At 39.5% G+C, this 14,235-nt stretch overlaps 1 protein-coding gene across 6 annotated transcripts in view; it reads left to right on the top strand.

The window, feature by feature from the left end:
* LOC100753012 overlaps positions 1–5,928 on the top strand; it is a 58,398-nt gene extending 52,470 nt beyond the window's left edge. For 3 of the 6 annotated variants that reach the window (XR_003482128.2, XR_004768587.1, XR_003482130.2), the window contains 4 exons: positions 1,355–1,926; positions 2,522–2,653; positions 3,781–3,880; positions 5,672–5,928. Coding sequence is in view for 1 of the 6 variants with exons in the window: in XM_027400068.2 (XP_027255869.1) it covers positions 1,355–1,371 (17 nt within the window). In the remaining 5 variants the exon portion in view is untranslated. Of the gene's footprint in view, positions 1–1,354; positions 2,002–2,521; positions 2,654–3,780; positions 3,881–5,671 lie in introns of those variants that run through there. The other 3 variants (XR_003482129.2, XR_003482131.2, XM_027400068.2) reach the window with 3 other exon arrangements.
* Positions 5,929–14,235: the final 8,307 nt, after the last annotated feature.

Genomic DNA, 14,235 nt, shown 5'->3' with positions numbered 1-14,235 from the left:
TTTCTTACATATTATCAAAATGAGTTATCCTGGCCTGCAGTTTTTCCACATTCATCTATAATAATGTAGCTTTATGAAATTAGCTGGCAAGCACTTTCTCTCTTCCATTTTCCACACAAAGGAAGATATTATATAAATTGCTGCTATTTCCACTTTAAATGTGTCTCATAAATCTTCATAGGAACAGTCTCATCTAGGAAGTTTTAAATTATGGGTTCAATGTCAATAACATCTTTAGGATTATTCAGACCATCTATTTAATTACAACCTAGTGTAGGTAGTTTATGATACTTGGGGGTTTGTTATATTTTATTTATCTAATTTGTCAGATCAACACATGTAGCTGTCCATGGTACCTCATTTTATTGTCTACATGGTAGTAATAACATTTCTTATTTGCTTTCTGATATTGGTGATTTTGTAAGACCCTCAGAAAGCTGAGGCTTCCAGAATCTTAGCCCAGGACGGCGGCCACCCCAAACACAGAATGGAGGCGAAAGCTTGATGCAAACTGCACGAGGCTTTATTGTAGTTTAACGAGCTAACCCCATGTTAGCTCGGGTCTTTCACCCACCCGCCATGGCGAGAAAAGACCCGAGCTAACATGGGGTTAGCTCGTTAAACTACAATAAAGCCTCGTGCAGTTTGCATCAAGCTTTCGCCTCCATTCTGTGTTTGGGGTGGCCGCCGTCCTGGGCTAAGATTCTGGAAGCCTCAGCTTTCTGAGGGTCTTACAATTTCTGTCTCCTAATGTTAGAAATCTTAATTTTATTGTTCAGTCTGGATTTCAAATGCCCCCTCCACAAATCATCATTGGGAAGGACAGTCTCCAGCATGTGGCACAATTAGGGTAGTGGAACAGAAGTAGGGCTTAGTGGAAGGCATTCCGCCCCTCCTGTCCTTTCTCTGTCAAGCCAACATGAGCTCAGCACATATGTTGCCCTTGACTTTCTTCATCATTATATTCTGCCTGAACTAGTCCCAGCACAATTTAGTCAAATGACAATGGACTGAACCCTATGAACTGGTGAGAAAAAAATCAAACATCTCACCTTGATACTTTTCATGTGTTTGTCACACTGACAGAGGTCTAATATAATCCTAAAGATGCAAATATGTTATCATTCGCTAACATTTATCTCTGTGAAATACTATAGCATTCTTGTTGCTTTAGGGTTTATCTGGGATATGTCTTCTTTTGCATTTTATATTAACAGCATTTGGGGCTAAAGGGTTCATTCCCAAAAGTGTCTCTCTGTTTTGTGCTCACGAAATTTTGACATGATGCATTTAATTTTCAAATGGCTCAGCATATTTTGTTTACTTCTCATGTGCATTCCTCTTGGATCCACAGATCTATCAGAAGTGTGATATTTTTCAAAAGTATGAAGGTGTCATCCCTCTTCAGATGGAAAAAATAAAATGATCTGGACCATTGGAAAACAGAATGAAGTATTCTGTGAATGGAAAACTTTCAAATACTCAATTTATAGAAAACTTAGAAGAAAGTGAAGAACATATTGAAACTACGTCCATCTCAGCTTCTTCAACATCTCACAGAAAACTCTGGAAAGAGGGGAGTAGGTTTATCATGTGAAATCTCAGAACTGCAGAGGAGTGCTTCCCCTTATTGATAAGAAGTATTTATTTCATCAGAATGAATATTGATGAGGAAGTAAACACAAAGACTCTCTGCCTCCCACTGGGTACAGATACCATTGATTGATTCTGCAAAATCACAATGCCTCCCTTCATTCTAAGAAATGAAATAGCATCACTGAACAGATACAAACTAACAACAAGAAATGACTCACCCAAACTTTTATTTCCATACAGCGAACATTATGCAAATTAAAATTCAAGCAAAGAAATAAAACCCAAAAAAGAAAGTCCTTTCACCTAAAAACAGAGATACATTATGTCTTGGTTTGTTGAAATTCTTTTAATTTCCCTTACTTCCTAATAATCTAATAGTAAATCACTTTCTTTAAAGTCCTGGAATAGACTTGTTTGAATCAATACATTTTAGTTACACCATATTTCTGTTTACGAAGAGTAGCCATACTGGCCATAAAAATGCAGGGACAGATATCCCAGGGAGCTGACAACTTATGCAGTGTGTGTGTGTGTGTGTGTGTGTGTGTGTGTGTGTGTGTGTGTGTGTGTGTGTGTGTGTGTGTTTCAGGGCTACAAGAAGAAATCATTCCAATAGCAAAACATCCACATCCAAGGATGGGCCATGTTGAGGTCTAAAGCTCTAGGCAGGGGAACTCATGGAAAGATTGTAAGCAGCAATAAGTGGGGCTGGCACAGAGCCTAATTATTTGCATAGAAAACGGAAGAGGATTATCTCTCGGAATAGTCAGGGAACCAGCAGAACCTGACCTGTTAACTTGTTTTCTATTTGTAAATTTTAGTTAAGCCACCTTTATTCACAGGGTGCCAATTTTCTTAGTGTTAAAGTAGGGATTTGGCAATAAAGAAAACTGCAAATTTTAAACATCTGCAAACTCTCTTCCAGGTATATATATTATGTCATTCATTATGTACTAGATAACTAGTTTCAACATCATGGGAGAAAGTGGTAAAGGAAGAGGAATAGCAAAGAACTTGAATTAAAGTACCTGAGACCACAATGAAATAAGTGTTTAAGGTAGGTGCTACTCTACCCAAGTTGATCAATGAACAGTGTATATATGTAGCAAATTACTATAAGAATGTATGATTATGACTGTTGGGAATAAAAACAAAAAATGCTAGGTTCATAATATTTTTATTATTGTAATTATTATTATTATTATTGTTATTATTATTATTATTACCTGTTTTTATGTTTTATTACTTGTATAGGGAAACAAGCCACTGATTTGAAATTTGTGTTATCCATTAGGGAAGGATTACTGAAAAGTTGATAGAACAATGTAAGCGGAAATGCTTTGCAAATTATAAACACAGACTGGCATAGAATTGCCACTGGTTACATGAAGTATGTGAAGGCAGAATTAGGAAGGATGTCTTGCAGACAGAAGTCAAGGTTATGTCAAATTTGAACAATTCTGAACATCATCCAGTGTGGACATCTGCAATCTGCATAGGTTTTGAGTTGTACATAACAACACGGGATCTTTTTTTTTTTTTTTTTTTTTTTTCAGAGTGAGCATCTTCAGAGAATGGTCAGATCTTTGGCACATGGACCTTAAATATTTTTGCACCCCCCACCTCATGTCACAGACTTTTGAGTTTCTTTTTTTCTTCTATAGAACAGAAACTAGTCCTGTTTCTTGTTTTCTACGTCCACAGGGAGGTAGGGATTGGAACTTTGGTTCATCTTTGGAGAACAATTTCAGGTCTGAAAACTAGCAGGTGCACAGTTCTGGTGTCCTTGTGTTTCCAGCCACTGCAACAGTCACTCCTCTATTGCAAAACTTCAGCCTGTAGCCTGACCACAGGTGCAAGGGCTGGTTTCCTGACTCCAGTCTCCCACTGTGCTGGGACTATCAATCTATACAGAGCTTATATCAAATAACACGGAACATCCCTGAATTTCATCTCCTTCATATCTTCATGCTCCCTTCCTGGAGAATTGGCCCTTTCCAGTATTTCAAAAGAGCAACAGCAATTACCAGTTTTCTGATAATATAATTCTCCCAGCTGCAATAGCCTACAATCCCTAGGGTTGACTTCTATGTTTTGTGGTATTTTTCTCCTTTTCCTAAATCTACATGTTTGGATTCCCCTGCCTATCCTTCAAAGGTCTGAAATGCACCATTTCTCTGACAGATGTTTTACACTCTGGAATACTGGTTTTGACACCTTGGTGGGGATTGGAGTCACCAGGCAATTTAGTGAAGTGACAAGTCCAGACTGTCCATGATTCAGGGTAAGGATTGGGATGTGTACTAGTATCTAAAAGGTACCCCCGGGACTGGAGGTAACATGATTCAGCTGCCACAGAAAGCAATGCTAACTGACTCTGTGCTTTAGGATGAAGGCCAGTTTCACTCAACTCATGTCCACTTTGAAGTTTGTCCTTTTTGTGTCAAGTACTCTGTGAAAATATAAGCAATAAGTACTGTATTGATCCCCTAAGAGAATGTTTTGGAGGAGTTTGGAGAATGTAGGTTAAAAATGATCAAAATATATTGTATGGATAATCAAAAAATTAATACTTGAAAACTATAACAGGGATCATGACTTTTTAAACCCAGGGCACCTTGCTATATGAGATGAAATGTTTACAAAATTAGCATTCTGTAATAGCCTACCAATGAGAATAAGCAGACATAGGAAAATATTATAGGCTTATTAGGAATGAATGTTTGTTAAAAATGCCTTTATTATAATTAAATTATATGATTATCAAACCTACAGTAGAAATGACCTAAGATCTAAAAGCCCAGGTATTTGTGGATTTCTTTAGAAACTACTTTTCACTATATATACCTCTCATACCAAGCAGCCATTAACAAACATTAAAGCATGTTTTCAGGTTATCTGTATTGTATTAGTTACTTGTCTTGTTGATGCAACAAACCAGCAGAAGCAACTTAAGTAAGGGTAGGTTTATCTTGGTTCACAGTTACAGGGTCTAATCTATCTCTGTTTGACAAGTCATGGCAAAAGGGGAATGAGGCAGCTGGCCATGCAACCCACATGTAGCAAGCAAAGAAAAATTAATTTCAGTGCTCTTTGTTTTTTTTTGTTTTTTTTTTTTTTGGTTGTTGTTTTTTGGATTTTGTTGTTGTTGTTTTCGAGACTGGGTTTCTCTGTGGCTTTGGAGGCTGTCCTGGAACTAGATCTTGTGGACCAGGCTGGCCTCGAACTCACAGAGATCTGCCTGCCTCTGCCTCCCGAATGCTTGGATTAAAGGTGTGTGCCACCAACGCCCAGCTCCCACATTCTCTGTTTTACACAATTCAAAATCTCAGCCCCACACTGAAGGTGGATCTTTGCATCTCAATTAATCTAATCAAAATAATCCCTCACAGATGTGATCCCAGAGTCCGTCAAGTTGACCATGTTAATTTCTACAAGCATTAACACAACACACTGTGTCTGAGGCATTATGCTAGTGTCAGGAATATACTATTTCAATTCATCTGCAAGTCCATACACCCAGTGACATTCCTTCTGTTTTGGACTTGGCACACCCACTGTACAAACTGTTCAGTTCTCACAACAATACAAAGATTATCTGGACTCTTCACAATGTGCGCACCTGTCACCCTCCCCTCCCTTACCAGCTTTAGTCACTTTTTCACTCATAGCAGTCCCTCAATCAATTATGAACACTATAGCTAGGCATGTAAGAGCCCCTCATGATCAGCAGGTAATTAATTTCAGATGAAAAAACAAACAAGCAAACCACAGCCCCCTTGATCATTATACATAAGCTTGTCTCTATTTTTAATGTGGACTTCTAGATTTAGGCCATAGGTTGATTAAATCAGTAAAAAACGGTTTTGACCACACATACATACTCTCCCAGGTACAAACATAAATGTTCAAAGGACAATGCTATGTAGTCTATAGACTACAGGGTGAGAGGTAACACAAGTGGAGACACAGCAGACTAAAAGGAAATTGGACAGAGGCAAGGAGAGGGAAGGTGATGGCAGGGAAGGGCTCCCTAGGTAGAGATATTTCTGACAAGTCGACATAATTTTTTCAGGTACTACTGTTGTAATGACTTCATGACCGAGGCTGCTGATCTATAAACCTAGAGACTGGCCTCAAGTGGCACAGGATGTAACATCAGGCTCTGCAATCCTGTGACTTGACACCTTCCAGGCACAAGAAACCTTTACAGTGACCAGATGCTCCAACAGTGTCCTCTCATGTCCCTTTACGAAGATCACCTTTCCCCAGCAGTGAGCGGCTGCTCCCTTTTCAATCCAGTAAGACTTAGTAGTAAATATTTAAACATGAGAGACACTGTGTTTCTGACTATCGCTATACTGTTTACAGGATACCACATTGGCTGATTTTGAGATAATGATAATAATCTATTTTTCAATTATGGTCCAAATTTTCACAACCTGAAAAAAGTATCTCTCATTGTCCATGCAAAAGTTACTGACCAATTTTTGGCATAAGACATCATATAAAGGACATGGCATCAGGAACATAGGGATCATTTGAAGGAAGGAGCCAGCTCTGAATGCTTCCATTGAAGAAGTAAGACACACAATCATCTCTCACCCTTGATGGACTGAATCTAAACAGACATGCTAGCAACAAATGCATAGTTCTAGATGAATTTAGAAAAACAAATATACCAGAACTGCATGGAAAGTCATAGCTTGGTATTAATGAATGTGGATAAAATGTAGTAGGCAGCTTGAGCAACAGAAGCATAAAGCAAACTAGCCAATGGTCAGATGTTGCAGGGTATTTGATCACACTGTGTGAAAATATGTCATTTCACCTTGCCTGCAAGATGCCTTCTGATTGATTAATAAAGGCCTCAATGGCCAACATCTAGGCAGGAGAAAATAAGTGGGACCTCTGGGGAAAGAGAGGAACTCGGGAAGAATTTGAGGCATGTGGAATTAAGCCAGTGAGGTGTTGAGCAAGTCACACTTACAGGATGGGGAAGAGGAAAAGAGCCATGTGGCAGAATGCAGATTCATAGAAATGTGTTAATTTAAGTTGGGAACAAGTCTAAGCTAAGACCAAACTTTCATAATTAATAAGAAGTCTCCATGTCATTATTTGGGGGCTGGTGGTTCAAAGAGCTCAGCTACAGTAAGAGATTCGCCAACAGTTACCCCAGGCTACTACTACCTGAAGTGCATTCTCTGGTCCAACTGTGTGAGAACTACCCACGAACTCAGAACACAAAATTTGGTTCTATCACCTCCAGAATCAGACGTCACAGGTTTCAAAGATATATTGTGCACACCCAGATTTAAGAAGCAGTTTCCATGGCTTATTATCATTGAGGGTTGACACTCAAATCTAGAATAGACTGACACCTCCCACCAAGGCCCCATATACACAGTTATGACACCCATCAGTTGGGCCAGCTCATGACGAGCTTGAGCCTCTGAAACTATCAAGAATATCCCAAGACTCTGAATGTTTGGTTTATCATGTGTTATCAATACAGTGGCCCTAGTCAAATTTGGTTTTCAGCATTTGAAACTGATAATCTGAGTAATATAGGATATACCTAAAGTACACCACAAACTGTGGATCACCAAGAAGAAAAATCAATAGAAATTACACTTCAAATGACTTGCCTAAAATAGGATTTTGGGCTGATATTAAATGTTAATAGACTACTAAAATAACTTTCCTTATTTTTATTTCTCTTGCTAACGTAACTACTAGAAAGGCAAAATTACCTCTGTGAAATTCCTACTAGAAACTTCTGCTTTACAGTCAAGCAGGAACCTGTAAGATAATTCTCTTTACACATGTGGAACACTGCTGAGTAGTAGAAATACCAACCTAGCCAGAGAACAGGATTAGGACTAAGCGTGAATCCTGCTGCATAAACCAAATAAAAAAGGAACCATTCTTCCCTCAAACACAGGTAAATAGTGTAATCACCAAGAGAGACTCATCATGTCCACACACTCATGAAAGGTTACCTTGCCTATCTTATAAAAACATCTAAAAAAAAATGCCAATGGCATGAGAGAGCCATGTTTAACTATGGAACAAAACCACTGTATTGTGAAACATTCCTAATCCATCCTCTGCTTGACTCCTCTGGTGAACTCAACATCATTGACTGTGTGAAGAAAGAGTGCTCCAAATGCCAAGGGAACACACTCCTGCAGATGCCATTTAATTACTCTTGCCAAATATCCTCATCTATTCACTGTGCTAAAACTAAACAACTTCCTGCCAGCTTGTTCCATTTTGCAAGGAAGGAAAACAAATAAATAAAATCTCCCTGTTTCTACAACCCTGACCTCAACAAATTACCAAACAGACTGACAACAGTGTTTAACAGGAAATAGAAGAAGTATCACTATGATGTTATGTATGATCTTTAACACAAATTGTCACCTTCACAGAATCTGGAGTCACCTAGAAGACAGGACTCTGAACATGACTGTGAAGGTTTATCTAGTTTAGGTTCATTGAGGTGGCAAGATTCACCAGAATGGTGGGCAGCATCACTCAATGGGCTGCAGTCTGTAGAAAGGACAAAGTGAACTGAGCATCAGCATCCACCACTCTCTACTTCCTGGCTGTGATACCATGTGATCAGCGGCCTCACATCCTGCCACCATAATGGACCTCTCACTCAGACCTGTGAAACAAAATTAATCATCTCTCCTGTAATTTGCCTTTGCCAGAAATAGACTATGATCTGAGCAAATAATTACCTTGCATTTATCACAGTTAAAACCATATACTTTGGCTCATATCTCAGTAATTCTAAGAACTTTATCTTCCAGATGTGCATAAGAAATGCTAACTGATGTATGTTAAGACACTAGCTTGATGGCATCTGAAAAGTACTGACACATTTACTAAGTGTTTTAAAGGTAATGGAATTTAGCTTTCTAATTACCTTTCTTGCATTCTCTGTCCCTCCTTAAACTCTTCCCAGTCTTTACTCACAACAATTTGACCTTCAGGTCAAGTGTTTTGTTCTGTTTCCACATGCAAAACAAGAACATGTAGAAGTTGTAACTTGACCTATTTCCAAATTAAGAATTATCAGTAGTCCAAAATGGTGAAAGCACTGCTCTCCTTAAGATAATAACTTGGGTTCAAATGAAATCCCTATTCTTACCACACTCAAGCAGTTTCTGAGACTGCAGCTTTCCTGTCTGTGAGTGGGGGCATGGACATGCAGCTTCCTTCCAACTTCCAACTTTTCCACATCCCATACTTTTCATGTAAATGGAAGGGAGGGAGTGTGCCGTGTTTTAGCCAAATAAAGCCCGTATCTACTCAAATAAACGCCTAGGTGATCTTTAAGAACAAGCATCTTTACAGATGGTTTAATACCTATTTCTAAGATGCTTTCATGGTAGCTCAAAAAACTTTCTATAAAAATTATAAAACCATTTATCTTGAATACATTATGAAGGTCCCCTAAGAAAGGAATGTGAGAATGAAACACATGCACAACATTCCTTGACAGATTCTGATGTGCACTTGCAGATCCCATTTAAACGGAGGCGATGTCCAGAGGTTACCTCACTCATTCTGGAATTTGGAGAATGTGTCCTGTGTAAACCAGCTCAGACCAGAATGTCTGTCTTACCTTGTTTATAATCACAGAAACAAGTAATTCCATACAGCACTTGGTTTAATTTACCTGAGTCTTTCACAGAAGCCAGGCATCTTCTATTGTCAGATTTTAGAAGAATGAAGGGTCGAAAAATAAATAAATGAAACAATCAACTACTGCTTTAAAAAAAATTAACCAGTACATTTCCCCCAGAGAACCACTTGTAATTATAATATTTTTCTATAAGTTTGAGTATTCTACTTGCAAGTACATCCATGTACCACATACATGTCTGGTGCTGTAGGGGTCAGAACAGGGTGTTGGATTCCATGGGACTGGAGTTACAGATGCTTGTGAGCTGAGATATGGGTGCTGGCAATGAACCCAAGTTCTCTGAGAGAGCAGGCAGTGCTCCTAACCACTGAACAAACTCTCCAGTTACAGGAAAGTACCTTTTACTCCTAAACTTCATCTATGAGAAGTCCTGTTTTGAGTGGGTAATCCAATTAGAGTGACCTAATGTGACATGTCAATGGACCTGACTCTCAGGGCATGGACATCTGGGACAGAGAAGGAAACCAGACTTGTGTTCAGAAACTATGTTTAAGTAGAGCAGAGTTTGTCAGCAATGTCTAGACCTGGTTAGCCAGGGTGTCAGTGCCTCTTTAGCACTGTGAAGCTGACTTGCTATAAGGGAAGAAGGGTCTTAATCTAATGTATTTCCAGTGAATGCTGAATGGCCCATCCTAGCACAGGAGGACTTAGTAGATAAGTAGCAAGCATTTGTTTAGTAAAATAAAGACCATCCACTCAATGGTAGCTGCTGTGAATTGATGTAAATCCCACACACTCACAAAATTCCTATAACTCAATGGGAGCTGCTATGAAATGGTATGATTCCTGTACATTCACAAAATTCCTGTGTGGATGTCCTGTTCCCTCAAGACCTCAGAATGTCTTATGTATTTATAAATAGGAGCCATCGTTGCCATGCAGCCACTGAGAACTAAGCCCTTAGAGTGCAGCAGAGGTGGGCTGGCATTCAATACTACCAGTATCCACATGAAAGGTAATGTCACTGGAGGATGACAACAGAGATGAGCGGAATACCACCAAAGACTGATAGGGAACAGGAGAGAGATGTGACATTCCCCTCATGGACCTGGAGGACACCTGGCCCTAGACTTCTGGGCTGCAGACCTGGAAGAGGGCAGTTCATTTCTGCAGCCTTTGTTACAGAAGCCTTAGCAACCAGTACTATAAACCAGACAGTCTACATCTTAATATAAAAAAAAAAAAACTAGAGTTTTTAAAACTCAAATAAAATGAACAGTGGTCCAAAGCTGAGAAAAAGTGTCAAATTATATGTTGTAAAATTTAATATCTAGAGTTTAATGCATAGTGTCTGTTTACTCCTAAAGAAGCAAGCACAGAACAATTAAATTAGTCATGGAAAATTAACAAAAGCCTTTTGAGAATAAAAGAAATAAAACTTTACACAATCTCAGAAAGTAAAAAAATAAGTTGTTGTATTGTGTTCACAAATCATCATGGTTTGTCTAGTGAATAATAATGCAGAAAAAAATAATTCAAAACACATGAGCAAAGGATATACTAAATTCACAAAATTCAAAAAATCAGAACTTCAAAACAGAGTTGGGCACAGGGAAATATTATTTCTTTACCAGTTCTATTTGAAGAACTTGACAATTTTTTTAATCAACTGTATGTCAGACATACACACACAAATAAGAAAAAAAATCTAGAGGAAAAATAAGAAATACACCATATGTTGGCAATGTGAGAAACAATACAAGCACACACATACACTAGTATTTTCAGCATGTCAAAGAACTATTTACCAATTTTTATCTCACATTGTGCAGGTGGCAAAGTTGCTGTATTTTTAAAAGGCTGATTAAAATGCACACAATGCAGAAGCAGACAGTGCACCATCTAAACAAGAAGAGTGACCTTCTAAACAGGAAAAGTAATTTCCCACTATGTGTAGTACCTTTCTGAAAAAATTACTAGCGATTGGCATTGTTGAGAAAAATAAATAAAACATTCCAATAATCACAATCCTGTTAAAACTAGACATTATTTAAAATGCTATAAACATATTTAATTCCTACCTTCAACACAGCTTGATATTAATGGAAATCAAGATTCTTCTAATCCTAGGTGGTCTTTCCATTTTTACACATCATTTTCAGACACTGCCTCCACCCAAGGTACAGTTTTGTGCCCTACTCCTTCTACTTATTTAGTTAGAAATGAATCTTAAAACTATTTATTACATTACTTTCTTATATTCAAATATTGCCATGTTTTATGGAGAAAAAATCGCATGCTCCACGAAATTATGTCCTCCAATAAAAATAAGTAAAGATATCCAGCTTTAAATTAACTAGTGCCCTAATCATGCACAACTCAGCTAAAAGTACTTTATTCATTATTACACAATAAACAAAACAGAAGTAAATGGCATTGATATTGTGTGTTTGATAATACTAGTTATGGAAGATAAGCCACCAGCCACATTATGAACCTGGAGCCGTACTGACAAGATATTACAGTTTGGGAATTTGTTTGCAGGGGATGATTCAATTCTCCTACTTTTTTCAGGCAGTGAAAACATCACTTCATGCTGACACAGTGGTCTTCACTGTGAATGAACTTCTGCAGGTGTCCTCAGCCTTGGTCTTCCTTATAGAAATATGACTGTCCTGGGGACTAAAATCAATGGTGGAGACACAGCTGTAAGTCTCTGCTCAGCACACCCCAGGTGGCCTTGCCTGACTACCCTGATCCACTAGGATGTCCTGCTCAGCACACCCCAGGGGGCCCTGTCTCCCCTGCCTCATTAGGATGTCCTGCTCAGCACACCCCAGGGGGCCCTGTCTACCCTACCTCACTAGGATGTCCTGCTCAGCACACCCCAGGTGGCCTTGTCTACCCTGCTCCACTAGGATGTCCTGCTTATGATCCCAATCAGGTCCATGCTCCTAACCTAACACACACATCCATCCTCTGACAACTTTAGTTGTGCCTCCACATGCTCTTGTTGAACAGTTCTACCTTGGATTTAAGAGTATATCCATTCTGACGGTGTCCTTCATTTTTTTCCCCTGTGGCCCAATGTTTGTTTGTTCTCTTCATGAGTCCTCCTCCTCATCTGATCTCTGAGCCCTGCTCCTCATCTTATCCCATGAGGGCTGAAATGTCTCAGTCCCACACCATGCCATTTCATGTACTCTACATGCCATTTCACGTACAGGAATACCTGTTCTGCACTCAGAGCACTGAAACACAAGCCTCATGTATACTTCTGCTTCAAAGACTGGTGATGCTGTGGAAGTAGAATGCCGGGGAAGTGGAACCATGCCTTCTGAGACTGGAGGTTTCATTCTCTTTGTCAAATTGATTCCCATGAGATCTATTTATTTATTTGGTTCTTGAAGACAGGGTTTTTCTGTGTAGCCCTAGCTGTCCTGGAACTTGCTCTGTAGATTGGGCTAGCCTCTAAATCAGAGATATGCCCGCGTCTGCCTCCTGAGTGCTGGGATGAAAGGCAGGCGCCACTATGCCTGACCTACCTGTGAGATCTGGCCTAGACCATAAAAAGTCAATTCTTCAGCAGCTTCTGAAACCACGGGAGGGGGGAAGCTTATTCAATTCCCAGATCACAGTGTTAGCACTCCCATTAGTATGTTGGCACCACTCATAAAGAACATGCCGGTAGTGCACACCTTTAATCCCAGCATTCTGGAGGCAGAGGCAGGTGGATCTCTTGTGAGTTAGAGGCCAGCCTGGTCTACAGAGTGAGTTCGAGGACACACTCCAAAGCAATACAGAGAAATCCTGTCTCTAAAAACCAAGAAAAAAGAACATACTGAAGATAAATATAATAAAGAAGAGAAAAGAATTGTGATATAGAGCAGTGAGCCCTGATAAACATGGGGAGGTGTCAACCTACAACTTTAGAGTTTTTTACTTATGAAGACTCAACCAATTCCATATTTCCAGCTATTCTGACTTCAATTGATTTTTCCCATTTTTTTTCCAAGACTGGGTTTCTCTGTGTAGCTCTAGCTGTCCTGGCACTTGTTCTGTAGACAAGACTGAACTCTAACTCAGAGATCCTCCTGCCTCTGCCTACCAAGTTCTGGGATTAAAGGTGTGCATCACCACCACCACCACCACCACCACCACCACCACCACCAGCAGGTTTTCCAATTTTTAATAAGGGGAGACTCAACTAAGGAGAAAAGTGCCCAGGGAAGTCAGCCCAGAGTCAGAAAAATAGACCTGGATGTATCCAGTGAAGGGTTTAAATCGGTAAATAAACTCCTGTCTACGTGCCTCAGGCTTGGATGGAGGTGGAGGTTCGGGGGACATGTCAGAGCACACAGGAGGCTTTTCACAGCCTTTACCAAGCCCTTACAAACAGCAAACAACTGTGTGTCTGGAAGCACTGAGAAACAGCAAGGAAAGAGAAGAAACTTGTGACTACAGAGGCACAACTCATCCTTGGCCAGCAACTTGGAATGAATTCATCAGAAAACCCGGAGCCTTTGCAGACTGAACAGTCACACACAGCTCAATGGTCACAGGGTTTCCCCAACAGCCAGAACTCCATGCACATGCTTTCAAATACACCAAAGAGCTGAGGAGAAAGGATACAGAAACAGTGACAAGCCAAGCTGATAACACAGATTTCTTTGTACTCCAAGCCTAAAGGCATAAGAACCCTGGAGAAAGGCCTTCATCTCCCCTGTACCAAAACTTCAAGGCAAAGAGGGACATTAGGAACAACAGCCTCTAGTTTTGTACCAATTAAAATTGATGAACATATTTTATCTTGCAAAGAAAAATTAATTCCCCAAAGATATAATTCAAGATACTAGATGGGTGATATAAAAGCTAGCAATGCTCAGCCTCTGGTTGATACAGAAGCAGAGGCTCATATGCATTATTTATGTCAATAAACACCCCTGTCACTTGTAAATAGTAGTTTTTTCCAACTCCAC

This window comes from Cricetulus griseus, chromosome 2 (genome assembly GCF_003668045.3).
Source record: "Cricetulus griseus strain 17A/GY chromosome 2, alternate assembly CriGri-PICRH-1.0, whole genome shotgun sequence".
Taxonomy (NCBI): Eukaryota; Metazoa; Chordata; class Mammalia; order Rodentia; family Cricetidae; genus Cricetulus; species Cricetulus griseus.
This window is presented reverse-complemented; position numbering and strand designations above follow the sequence as displayed.